Genomic DNA, 13970 nt, shown 5'->3' with positions numbered 1-13970 from the left:
AGACATCTTCTGTGCAGATTTGAAGATGGATGGTGGAATGAAGCCCTAACACAGGCTTGTAGTGCCATTTTAGAGACCCTGGGCTACATCCTGTTGCTTCCAGCTGCCACCACAGAAAGGCATGAGTCCCCTGTAGAACCTGTGTCCCACCTACCAGCCCCATGCAGATTCCTTACATACCATAAGGGATTTAAAAACTGCATTGAACACCTCTCCTTAGGTGAATTAATTCTACTCTCGTCTACTAGTTCAGTCTACTTCAGAACTCCACTTCATGTGGAGACACGACAGCATGTGCCTGTGGTGGGGATGCACCTTACGTTGACTAACCCTGGAAAACAGAAGATCCTCTCCCACATCGCCCTCCAAATAACACACTCAGCAAGGCAAAACAGAACATGCCCTGCTGTTGAGGTGACAAATCTATGATTAAGCATTTTACTCACCCATTTTACCTTCTTCGAAAGTTCCTGGGAGGAACTGTCACTGCTTGGATACCAAGCCCTCCAGAGCCTGTGTGTCCACTAACATGTAGCTGGAAAGTTTGCAGCAGCCTAGGGTTACTGGGTTCAGGCACCAAAATACCTTTCCTTTCCCCTTTTCTACATTATAAAAAAAAAAAAAAAAAAAAAGGATCCATTCAGCAGATGCTGCCATGTCCTGCACATGGCTGGAGAGCACCACAAAAGAATCTTTTACGCTACCATTAAAACCATCAAGCGAGATGCTCTATGAGTGAAGTAATGATTACAGCCTGCTTTCCTAAAAAATAAATACAAAACCCCAACAAAACATGCCTCACACTCCTTACACCACTGCCTTGTCCCTCAGCACCCTCCCTATACATCCTGCTTTGCATTTCCATGCTGTGATGCTTCTTTTTCTTGGTGTGCTGATGAAGCAACAAGGCAGCAACTCCCCACCGGGATGGAGGAAGGCTGAATACCCCCGCCTTTGGCTGCACAGAGATTTTAGAGCTTGTCTCTTTAATCAGAAAGAGCGATTTTCACAAAACTTACAATGATCTTTGCTACCTCTCTCCCTCACTGTCAAATCTGAGGATACAGCAGCCACATAAAGCCATGTTTCCCTGGGAAACGAAGCTAAAAATAGCCAGGCTGGCTGGCTGGGGAGACTGGTCCAGAGTTTTTGAAATTGCAGTCAGGAGAAGATAGCGCTGGGGGTTAAGTAGCTGCATTTCCAACCCTGAATCCTAAAGACCCCAGTGTAAAACACTGCTGTCGTGTGTCTAACAGGCAGTCACCGGTTGTGGTGAAGCTCAGCCTTCCCAGGCAGCAGCCTCCTTGCAGACACACAGCAGTACGTGAGCTCTGAACTGCAAACCCAAGCTGGGGGACGTAGCCTGGTTTGAAACCATCTCCAGCCTGGGCTCAGCTTCCAGCATGTGCACAGGACAGCAGAGATGGATCTAAGCACAAGCTGGTGCCACTCAGCGGTGGGGAGCACAGCCTTGTTGCGGGTACCCATCCCCCAGGTGTGGAGGTGCTGTCAGCTGAGGTCCTGCAGGATCCGTAACTCTCCTCCCATCGGCAGCTCCACACAGAAACAAGCAAAAGAATGAACTCGTGCTCCAGGGGATCAGGTGGACCAAGTGGGTAGAAGAGGACGGACAAGAGCTTCATTTTATTGCTTTTGGCTGTTCTCTACCTGTACATCAATGCAAATTCTTACGCTGTCGAAGCAGTCCACGGAAACGCAAATATAACACATTTCTGTGAGAAGGAACAGTCCCCCCGAGGCCTGCCTGCAAATCAGTAATTTCTGGAAGGAAGCTCATTTGGTGAGCAGTCCCAGAGGCGCAGCATAAGGACAAAGCCATCTCTATAAACCTGCCCCCAGCCTCATGAGACTGCCTAGCAGGTATCAGGACAGGGTGATGGAGTAGGAAGAACACTTTCCCCTTCTCCAATATCAGCTCATCTTCTGAGTTCACACAAGGAAAAGCAAGAAGAGGAAAAAAAAAAAATCTTTTGTGCTTTTAATTCAGAATCTAATTACTTTGTATAAATTAGTTAGCTGGCTTCCACCTAAGATTTAACATGTAATAGCCTATGAATCATGTCTCTGTTACAGGATATATTGTGCCATTTATATGTAAAAATGCTTTATGCAAGGCACCCTGTGGACTAGGGATATTAATTTATACTACGAGCTCTGGAAGATTAAGTGAAATTAAAGAAGATAAGGAGATAAGACAGTACTGCTGATCAATGCTTCTTAACAAGGAACATGCTCTTTGTGCATTCTAAGGTGAAAGTGGCCATCAGAGTCTGCACAGCCATAAGGTCGGTTGGTACATATGAAGATGGTATACATTAAAACCCCAATGGCTGTAACAAAGACTCTCCGGTCAATAACATTGGAGTTGTTTCCTTCTGCCCCCTTTGCTGGCCGCTCGCTCTGTTTAATACTCTGTTTAATCTGCCCAGATTAACTCCTGTGGACACAGACCCAGGCACACTATATTCCTCACTGTAATCTCAATTGTCTTCCTTCCAGTGAGTCACATCTTGTGGCAAGAACTTTTCTGGCAGCTCTTCCGGTTAATTCCTATTTATTTCCTGCCGGTTTGTGAGCGCCACAGCGGAAGAGGGGTGAGGACTATCAATGCTGTGCTCTCTGTGCCTGAGAACAGGCACATGCACCCCAATTTCCCTATGAGCCAGTGGCACCCACTCCAAAGGCTTCTAACTCACTTTTTATAAAGAGTAGTCATCACGCATGAGTTATTCCACCCAGAGGACAGGGCATGACAGCCATGGGCCGCAGCTGACTAAGGAGTCACACCAGGAGATGAGGTTCCTCCTCCTGAATCAGCAGTCTGCAACTCCGACAGCAGGAAACTGTTTCTGTGTTTATGCTCCATCCTGACCAGCTCCTCCTCACTACTTGAAAGAGAACAAAACATTACTTACAGTCTAATTTTAAGCTAGTGCCCTGGAGCCAGAAACTGAATTAAACTTCCATAGTACCGAGTGGTTTTACCAGTACAGTGGAGGTAATTACCTCTTCTCCCCTCATCTCCATTATTACTGTCACCTCCTGAAGGGACAACACAGGAGCAATGTCCTACCCTACGCATGCAGCACACAGCAGTAACCCGGAACTGTCTGGGAGAAGATGGTAAATGCTCCCTTAGCTTCTCACACACTCCAGGCCAGCACATGAAAATGACCCCAAATGTAAAAGTGTTTGGTGAGAAAACAAGAATTATTTGGACTGCAAGAAGCTGATTTTTTTATATATGTCTAAAGACAACAGGGCTTAGCTCCAGTAGCACAGTTACTGGGTGCCAAGGAACCAGAAGCCACCCAATGTTAATTAATTTTTTTATGTTGTGTTTTTATACATCTGCTTATAAATTCTGTTTCAATGCGAGGTAAGAGAATTTAGAGTGGCATGAAAACATGGCATGCTTTATGTGACTGAACTTATAAAACCAGAAGGTTTCTTGAGTCACTAGAAATGAACACTTCAGGTGTGATCCCTTACACACAGGTTTCAGTGGATGTCTACATCACCCTGTTGACATTGTTTGTAAAAGCAGGATCAATTTATCTGTACTGTGTACGCATTCAATCACGAGCATCCAGAATAGACAGTTTAATCACAGTATCCACAGACGAATGTGTGTGCCGGTGTAACTACATCCTTTCTAACAGCACTGGTCCGGTGCATGGCTGAGCAAGTAGGAACACCCAAGCCTTCCTCTAAATGAATTTGTAAAGAGGAAAACCAGGAAGAGAAAAACTTGAGAGGTGCAATATGCACAATGCTGATGACTTTCTACTCTGGACTGCAATCCCATTTACAATAACCCTACAAAAATATACCAGAGTAGGTATAAAGCATTTAATAATCATCTCTGTTGGATCATTGTCACCAGGAAAAAAAAAAAAAAAAAAAAAAAAGATGCTCAGCACAGGCCTTTGACAATACAGCTCAGACTCTCCAGGATACAGCTAGAAGCCTAATTTTCCTCAAAAAAAACCCCAAAACAAAACAAAACACCAAAAACAAAACCAAAAAAGATTAAGGCATCCTGTGATTTAATGGCACTTCTTCAAACAGCAGCACTGCTTGCAATCAGAACACAAAGGCTTCTGAGCAGGGAGACCGAAAACAGAAATAATACATCACAAGTGGAGAGAAGAAAAAAAAAAGTCTAAATGATGCAATAAAAAAATAAAACATGTCTTTTCAGAAACTACCACTAAACAAATGAGGGGCCACATTTTGCATCCATTATCATTCTGCTAGCAATTCCTTGGAGACTGCAAGCCAGCCAGCATTTTAGCACACACACTAAATGAGGATGAGGAAAGAGGATTTTAAGTAGGTCACCAGTAAATATGATCATGATGGGTCTTTTTTTTTTCTTGTTGTTTTAGTTTGCTATCAGTCACTGGAGTCCTTATTTGAGAGAAATGCTGGAGAAGAAAAGAATTCACACAACAGCAACAAGGTAGGTGGCATTTCCAGAGGGAAATGTGTGTTACCTTTCTGAAACCAGGCTTGTACCTCTGACACGGGCAAGTCTTCAGAGATGAGCTCACTCACAGAGCAGCATGTGCATCACTGCCACCGCTCGCCTAGCAGAGCTGCTACCTGATCTCCGAGCATGGAACTGGGCATGGAGAGGCAGCTGCTGCTATAAGGGCTATAGGGAAATATAGACTGCGATTTAATGCCAAGGGGGTTTATAATGGAATCAGAGCATTATCCTCTTTCTTTTCTGATTTCTTTTCCCACCTCTCAGGTTTGCTGTGCTCAGGAAATGAATCTCAAAGCACTTCCTCCCTGCGCCAGTCCTCTCCATGCCCAGTTCTACAGTGTGATCTGGGGGGAAAAAGAACGGAAAAAAAAGTGAGAATTGGGAAGAAAACCAAATCACCCCTTTATTCCACGAGCTCTGGGGAGCACTGTGTGTTTGTACAGACGGGACAGAGGAGAGATGTGAGAAGGAGAGGGCAGTTGTCCATGCAGTAGCTGCCTCCTCTCATCCGAGCCGCGCTGGGAAGCCAAGGCTCGCAGGGCAAACGGAGGGATGTGCCAAGGCCAGAAGAAGAGCTTCACCATGTGGATAGAAGCCCAAACTGCAGCGGTCACTCAAACCCCAAAAAGAGGACAACCCATCAAGCCAAGCCGCATCATCTGCCATTTTCTGACTCTTCACTGCAGAGTGGTCCACAGTGCTCTCGCACTGAAGTCCAAGTGCGGCACACGCTGGATCCAAGACGCTGCCATGTTTGGCACAGGATCCCACTGGCTCCAAAGCAAGACCACCACCGCAAGCTGCTCAGGTCCTGTGTTTGTGTGGCTGCTTCCCCTCCAGCATACGAACACGGCGCTCTGCCAGCCCGTACAGGTCGACTGGCACCAACATGGTTCATCTGGAGACAGCCTCAAGAAGGGAGAAAAGGGGAAAATAAAGGGGCAAAAGGATATTACCAAATATTTAACAAAACCTGGATTGTGGTTGCATGAGCAGGAAGGTGGGGACCAGGCTTGGTTTCATTGTCAGATGCGCAGGAGTAATGATATTGCAATGCTATTTCAAACCCACGTTTCTATCTCCTGTCCAATCCTGCCTTTTAAAAAACTAGCACACTGTTTCTAAACTGCGGCTGCTGAGTAGTCAGAGCAGGCAGCGTGCTGGTTTTCTCAGGGTCCTCAGGGATATAAGCAGAGATGGATGTTTTAGAAAATGATGCTCCTAGAAAATTCCAGCATTTCAGGAGTTTTCTGTTTCTGAAGTAATATCTGGCTGTTCACCATGCCTGGTGTGTACTTGGAGCTCCTTCTACTGCAACTTTCCCCATTAGCTGGGGGAAAAAAAAAGGCCAATGAAAACAGACAAGCTCATACACCTTTGAGGTAGAGTGCAACGTCAGATGTGATCTGAAGGTGGAAGGAGCAGGTGCTGTTTGGGCTTTTCTAATTTGGTTTTGTATCACCTGGACTGCATTTACTGCTCTGCTCAGTGCTGCAGCTCCCAAATGAAATCCTTGAAGGAAACGAACCGTAATGAAAGAGCAGAAGCTACCCCCTCCCCACCCGCTCAAGCCACAGACTGCGGGGAGCCAAGGGGCTCTGCAAACCAAGCTTCTCCCCTTTTGCCTACATGGGTAACAAACCCAGCACATGAAGCACTTTTTGTGAACTATTTAGCAAACCAGCGAGCGTCACACGAAAAAAATGGTTCATTGTTTTTCTCTTGGCAATAGCTGTCAGCTGAACACCACAGAGATGCTGAAGGCATCCCTAATTGCTGGCACTCCCACGTGAACTCCCAGGAAAAACCAGGTTGCTCTACCGTGCCTGAAGGACACCATGGAGTTGCCTCAGAGCTGCTGCAGAGCCAGCTACAGTGCGATCAGGTTCGAGCTGGGTGGCAAGGTAAACACCAGAGCCACTGACTGAAGCATTAAATAGAAGGATTGTCATGGCAGATCCTCCTTGCCACAGTTCAAACACCACTGTTCAGGTTTGACCTCATTTACAGCCTCCAAAGAAATGCAGCAGTTGCGCTGAGAGTCATTTGCTGTCTCTCCACACACACACACATCTCCAAGCCCTAGAAGTTCTGCCTCAAAAAACCCAGGGTTTTAAGGCAAATCAGCATGTCAAACTGATCATTTCCAGGCTTTACAGCTCTAAATATGACCTGCCCCATTAGCCTGGTACCAGCAGCACTTTTTGAGGCCAGATTCTTTAAGGTGACATTTTCTAATGTGGAAATTTTTGTATTTTTTTTTAAAGCATCTCGAAGTGATAACACAGCTCATAGCATCAGGCACAACACAGTTCCCATCAGTGTTACCCTTTGGAGCCTGTGATACACAAAGGCACAAGCCAGCCACCAGATCTGCAAGGGAGAGAATTCTGAACTCCAGCTGGCTCCATCGAATGGAGATTTATCCCGGACACACGAAGTCTTTGGGATGCTGCATACTCTGAAGATGCAAATCAAACTGTACACATTTATACACAGCACACACATGGCTTTACTGCAAGTTGACAGAGAGCAGTAGGAAGTTGTGGTAATGCCCACTGGTGAAGGAGCAACCCTGGAAGCAGTCCAAAATCTCACACCACGCTCTGCAGGTGTCAAAAGCAGCACCTCAAAAAGAAAGGAATACTGCTTTCTAAGACATAAAACTGGAAGGGATTTTGCTCAGAGCCTGTCCTTAGCAGTGCTGTAATACAGAACCTCTGTTTTACTGAGGGAGAAGGCAGCTGGGGCGTGATCTGATCTTGTCCCCAGACACACCTGATGCTGGGGATACCTGGAAATTGTCCATCATAGCACAGCAGTTGCAATCCACACCCCAACAGCAGGTTACAAACCACCCCTGGGTTACCTCTGGCAGAGTAGGTCGTGCGACACAAGAACCCTTGGAGCCATGCTGAGGGTGAACATGAAGGGACAAGTCACAGAGCTCTGGCCATTGGTCCTTCTGTGCGCCAGGCTAGACACACCAGCAGAGTTTGCTGTACTGGAGGCTCCAGCCCAAGTGCTTGGTAAGAAATGTAAGTCGGGGAATCCACACCAGCAGTCATCCTTTTTTTTTTTTTTTCCCCCCCCTTACTTAATTTAGCATTAAAACATCTTATTTGGATAATAAATTATTACACGTAACTACTGAGCTATGGGCAGGAGCGAACAGTTTCAGCCTGACTTTATGAACAAAATAGATTTACAGGGAAATTTGCCTCGGATCATTCTCAACGCATTTGTTTTGAAAAAAGGGGGAAAAAGCACTGTTTAAGCAATAGCAAATCAAAACTGATTTAGGGATCTGAAGGACTGAAATGAAGCCAACACATTAAAACTAACCACAAAAATTATCATAACTACACTTATGCAAATCTTTTTCATATTACATAAAAAACCTCAACACAGCTTTATTTAGGATTTTGGCACGCTAAAGAGGAAAGAGGACAACCATGGACAAAATATGTGAGCACTTACTTCACTCAGATATTTGGGTAAGAAACACAGCAGCAAAATTACAAGCTGGCGAAGAAGAATTTATAAGGAGAATACACCAGGCTCAATATATTAAGGAGATATACTTCAGTTTTATAACACGAACTTGATTCTGCAGACTGTCTTTTCTTTTTCCAGCCTACTTTTTAGCATGAGCTTTAAAACTTCAGCTCAGTCATTAAGTTCTGGATCTGTTACAAAAAGACAAAATAAAAGCTATAAAGACTGTAAAGAAATAAAAGGCTTGGGTTGGTTTGTTTTTCAAAGCCAGTTTAGTACAGCCACATTTAAATACTAATTTATTTGACCTTGGCTTCAGAAGGCATTGTTGGGACCCAATACTTTTACCAAGTATTTAGTCCATATTTAAAAATTAAGTTCCCTAAACATTTCCAAAAATGTCAAGCACCAAGCTAGGGGTCTTTACCACATCCAAATTTTATCAAATAGATGCTCCACACCTTCCAGAAAACAAAACAAAACAAAACAAAAACCTATCCTCTAAGCATAGAATTTCAGTTATGTGCCAAAGTAACTAATTACTTTTGAAAGAGCAGTCACAGAAACATGAAGTGCCTTTTTGAGAACAATTCAAATATCGAGCTCACAAGATGAAATGAACTGGGTAAGAGATAAAAGGAAGGAAAGCAAGCTTAAAAGAGAAATTTTTGGCTCTGCTGAAGATGCTGTAAAGGAGAAAACCAGAAGGGAAGTTTTGTTAATGTGTACTTTTATGATTCTTTGTTTTATGTAAGAATGTAAAAAGTAGCAGAAGTATTTCTGATGAGGCTTATCAAAGATCCAAAGGCTTCAAGAGCAAAATGCATCTTTTCCCCCGTTGCTTCAAATATAAGGGATATCCAGTGAGTCTATTTATTCTATTAAATTTTCACCTCTCTAAAAACATTAAAGCCTTGAAAATAATTGTTGTCCTCATCTTTACAAAAACATCTGTTTGATATTTAGCAGCTGTCTCCAAAACGGAAGGTATGTCATTAAAAGGCAATGGTGTTCATAAGCTTGGACCTGGCCAACAGAGCTGATGAACGGCCAGTAAGCACCTTTAATCAGAAATAATAAGACTCAAGGTAGGAAAACCACCCTGTGAGTGACTCACCATAAACAAACAGGGACTGCATCAACTTAAGCTAATATTTAAGCACCACTTACGAGACATTTTTAGTCTACAAAGGTTTGTAAACAGTAGCTCCTGGGCACTGACAATCCCAACCGGCGCTGTCGGCAGCAGCACCCCACGTTACAGGGAAGGAGAGCTGACAGTCAGTGGCAAAGCAGGCACTAAATACACCAGAATTTGCACAAGTTGTGTGTTGATATCAAAAAATATCTCTGCATCGGTTTTGAGTCCAAACCCACATCTTTTTTTAAAAAAAGTGAAGTAAAACATACTGGTGTAGTGATGGCAGACCACAGACTACCAGGGGACCATAAAAGATTACTTCTCTCTAGTAGCTTGTTTTCCAGTGTAACATCCCTTCACTTAAGCACATGAGGCAGATGGTATGAATTACAATCCCCTCCCCAAATAAAACAAAAATATAGAAGTTTTATATGCCTGAGATTTGCAAAGCAGGGAGGTTCCCAGCATACAGACCAGCGGATGCCAGGACAGATGCTTGGGGCAGATGGGTCCTTTGACAGCTTGATAATACTGACTTGCTAGTGAAACTAAGCCCTGGTAAGGCCAGCCAACATGGGGCCATCTGTTTACTGGAGAGGAAAGGCTCTTGGAACAGCAGGCAGCCAATGCTTTGGTTGAGAATTAAACCAACAGCAAGATCATCAGTATTTACAACCTTTACTTGTGCAACCACATACGTACAGCTGGCAGTGTAACTCCGCCACGTCAGACTGCTCCTGCAGCACCGCGCTCAGTTTCTATATGCGGCTTGGGATTTCTGTACTGCGGTTTGTACCACCGAAGATTCTTTAGAAGACACTTTCTGCTTATGTCAGTTTGTTAACAGCTGGCAAGGTGATGCCTCATGTCAAACTTTCACAGTCTTGAATGAATGCCAAGAGCTGTAGTTCAGGACTGAAAATAATAATATGCTCAGAAAGGTGTCATAATGAATATACTGAACGTAGCTGAGAGCCCATAAGAAACATTTTTTGTAAGATGAAACACTCCCGTTCACCTACTCCCACAATACCTTCTCTGGAGAAAATCCACAGCACGCAGCATCAAAAGGGATGCTCGAGAGGGGAGGCTGCTGTGGCCGCTGCAGAATGTAGAAACTTCAGACCACTGCGCCAGAACAACTACTCAGGTGTGATTTCCTTAATTGTTTTTATATTCTGATCATAAATTTGTCAAGGGCAGGAAAGAGCTGGACAGAGCTTCATAAAAGGGCACAGAAAATGTTAAGTGCTCTAAAATATTAAAATGTTCATACTTTGAAGTATGATGCTTCTATAACACCTAGAGAGGAGGAGGAGGAGGAGTTTGAATTTTCTATTCTAGGACACTGCAAAACACATATCACAGCTTCTGACAATCTCAATGCTATATTTTCCCCCCCAGACCACAAATAATCCTTCAAGTTTCACACTGCTGCTACAGATTGTCCAAGAACAGAAAGGATTCACCTGTGTTAGCCCACTATATCCACTAGCTGGAGACAGGGAATGACCTGGGCAACTCAAATAACACTCTGCAAAAGGCTAAGACAAAACATCGTGTGTCAGTAATACATCACACTGGTGTGGTGGGCTGGAGAGGACCTTCGGGTCACCAGAGAGCTATTTTCATAGCAATTAAGAGTTACTGCAGAAACCTGATTCTAAATTTTCAAAGTAATCGATGATTTTTTAAGTGCCCTGAATAAGACTTCCCGAATATAAAACAATTGCAGAAAACACCAAGCAACCCATCAGAAAAGTCAATCTCCTTCAAAGCACATCAAGCTCCAGTAACTTTTTATTTTTACCAAGATCTCTGTCCGATGAGGACCCTGAGCATTTGCATGGAGCTTTAGCACCTAGGTGCTGCTTACAGGATGGAAAGCATCAAAGTTACACAGAGATGCTGGCATAAAGTAACTTGATTGTGTTTCAGCCTCAGGAGAGTCCTCTTCCCAGTGGATTTTAGACAGAATTCATGCTATCGGTGGTGGTAGGACACAGGCAGGCTAGGGAAGGAAAAACTGATCAATAACCTCTTTGTATTCCAAAGAAGGTCATAAAATACAATAAATTACTACTATTCATGTTACTAGACAAAATAATTGACTTTTAGATGCGGAGGGCAAGTACTCAAATAAAGGACTCATAATTTTGCTGCAAAAATTAAATTCAGCCTCTTGAAAGCCCAAGCCCCTCTCTCACGCTCATTCTATTCTCTATAAATCCAGGACTGTGGGAGACAAGGGGTTTTTCCATGCCAGGAACATATTGAGAAGTGTTACAAAAAGCTACTTTGCCACTGGGATGTGAGATGGGGAAGGCTTCCCTGGCCAGGGAGTTCAGGACCCACTTCAGAGCCAGTAAACAAACACTGCTGCAGCAGCAGCATCGGGAAGATGAGTTTTAAGAAGGAAATGATCCTCTTCCGAGTTCCTGAATGAGTTCCCTTCTAGCAGGACAAGTCTTTGAAAAAACTCAGTTCCATCAACAGCTGAAGAAACATTTTCCAAAATATAAAAGAATTAAAGCGTGTGCTTTGTCAGAGTGCTATAATTCCACATCTTCATGTCCTGGAGTTCCTGAAAGCAACAGACCATTAATCTATGCAATGTATTTTCTGAAGGAAAGCTCTCATTCCTTAACCTGTGGTACAATTGTGAGTTCAGCAAACCTACAGGGGAATTACCAGGAAAGATTATAAAGATCACAAATTAGCCAAAGGTAAATCTTAGCTAAATCCTAGAAAAAAATTTTAAGTCACTAAGACAAGCTAAGAGAGTTAAGCCAATTCTTCTAGTTTATTTATTTTAAAAATGTATTTTGTATAAGGAAGCTTTTTTTCTTTTTGCCACTACCCTTCCGCAGGGTACCTGCTGCTTAAAAGCTGACAGCTAACTGTGCGTTAGGGCTCCCCCCTTAAATGACAGCAGAATTTTACTACAAATTCAGTATGAATTGAAATCCTGTGTAAAAACAAAGCTTAAGCACTGAAAGAAATGTTAGGGAAGAGTCTGATATGAATAAAGTCTGGTCCTTTGTCAGGCTCCAGCCACCGCTAACAATGGTGTCAGCCACTGGCACAGCTGAATCAGAACTAAACACAGGTTAGTTGGCAGTGGTGACAAAGGACAAATCATATTAAATAGCAATTCTGAAGTAGTTTGTTTCCAGCCTGCTTCTCTGAAGCGGCGTTGAACTCCTTTTGATCTCATCTAGCGTACAAGAAATCACCAGCATTGATAGAAACTTCCAGTTAAAGAGTACTCATCACTGGCCCGGCTGCCAGCGCTGCTGACACCCATTGCCAGTTAATGGATAATTTTCATAGTGCTCACAAAGCTTAAGTGACAGATTAATTTGACACCAGCAGTTGTAACACTCTTCCTTTGTGTGGAAGCTTTCTGCCTTATGAGATGGTTATTTCCTTGGAGTAAAGTCGCTTTGTGAGTGGCACACCACCACATTTGTGTTTTCAAATACCAGTTCGGGCTCCTCTTTCTTTCTTTGTCCAAAAAACCCCCAAGACCATGAATTCCCATTGTCTCCTCCAGATTGTTGCTGACTACAGAAGATGCTTCTGTTTTAACTCGCATGTAAATATACTAGTCTCAGCAGTAAATCAAGGTTTCTACAAGAGAAAGGTAAATAGCTTTAAAAGAAAGGAATGATTTTAAACTGATTAAAATCAGTGCAGTTTTGATATGAAAGACCATTTTTATGACAAAACGAAGGGGTTTAACCTCTTGCATGATACCTGGGCCTGAGCTGGAAGCTCTGTGTCTTCATATCAGTGGAAAAAATTCAAATTAAAAAATACTGAATTGATTTTAATCAAACTGGGCTCTCCTACTTAATGATTTGTGTTCCAGACTGTGCTTATAATTGAGTGAGGATTTCTTCCTAAACAAGCAAAATCAAATCATGTTGAATCTCCTTTTTTTTTTTTTTTTTTACAGACAGCATCAAAAATGTATAAAATGCTTGTCCTCACTCTTCCACAATTGATTGAAAATGTGTATTTACAGAATGTTTCTTTCCATTTATCTGACAAACATCTCGGCATTCATACTATTAACACAAATCACCCAGTAGGCAGCACTCTGGGAGCTTAACCTTAAGCACCACTATTTCGATAATGGCAAAATTTAAAATCTTTCACTTAAACAGGTTTGCAGGAAGCTTTGTTTACCACAAGATGAACAGTTGCAAAGAGCAAAAAAACAGGAAAAAAAATATCTGTGAGCTCCTCTCTTTTTACGAAATATATTTAATGTCCCCAAATTGCCTGCAATTCTGGCTAGGCTTTGTTCTGACACTTGATTTATATAGTTGAGGGGGATTAGGAGCATGCCACACTCATCCAAAGTTTTAAGCAGTTCTATTGAAAGCAGAATTTATGGTTGAAGCTTTGAATACCGATTAACCAGTCAGAAGTGCACACTTTTTTTTTCCCCAAGAAAGGCTTTTCTGCGTGCCCTAAAGGGGTCTCCCCTAGGCTGAGCATGCCCCAGCCCCAAGCCCAGCTTTGGTCTCTCCTGTGTCCGTACCAAGGGGTGAGTAGCCTCACTCCCACACACACTATGCAACCCCACTTCTCCCCCTTCCAGGCTCCCGGGCTTGCTTAGCCTGTGAACCCTTTGGACCAGAATCTGTTTGTTGATGGTATTTAGCATAATAAAGCTATAATCCCAGATATATCCCCTATGTGCCACTGCACTGCTGATGGCCGGCAAAGAAAGGTGCATTTTGTAAGGACGCATTTCCCCATGCAAATCTGGCTTAATATGGAAGCCTGGGCAAACTGTGCACC

At 43.3% G+C, this 13970-nt stretch overlaps 1 protein-coding gene across 2 annotated transcripts in view; it reads right to left on the bottom strand.

Moving 5' to 3' along the window:
- The window catches only part of MYO1D (myosin ID), a 163228-nt gene that overhangs the window by 40862 nt on the left and 108396 nt on the right, over window positions 1-13970 (bottom strand). Inside the window, exon 22 of one of the 2 annotated variants that reach the window (XM_056362173.1) lies at window positions 10388-11166. The exons of the other annotated variant lie outside the window; for it this stretch is intronic. Within the exon in view, the coding sequence (XP_056218148.1) occupies window positions 11139-11166 (28 nt within the window). The 3' untranslated portion in view covers window positions 10388-11138. Of the gene's footprint in view, window positions 1-10387; window positions 11167-13970 lie in introns of those variants that run through there. 2 annotated transcript variants of the gene reach the window in all.

The sequence above is a fragment of the Falco biarmicus genome, chromosome 17, assembly GCF_023638135.1.
Source record: "Falco biarmicus isolate bFalBia1 chromosome 17, bFalBia1.pri, whole genome shotgun sequence".
In the NCBI taxonomy this organism is placed as follows: domain Eukaryota; kingdom Metazoa; phylum Chordata; class Aves; order Falconiformes; family Falconidae; genus Falco; species Falco biarmicus.
The sequence above is the reverse complement of the archived record's forward strand: the minus strand, read 5'-3'. Positions and strand labels throughout refer to the sequence as shown.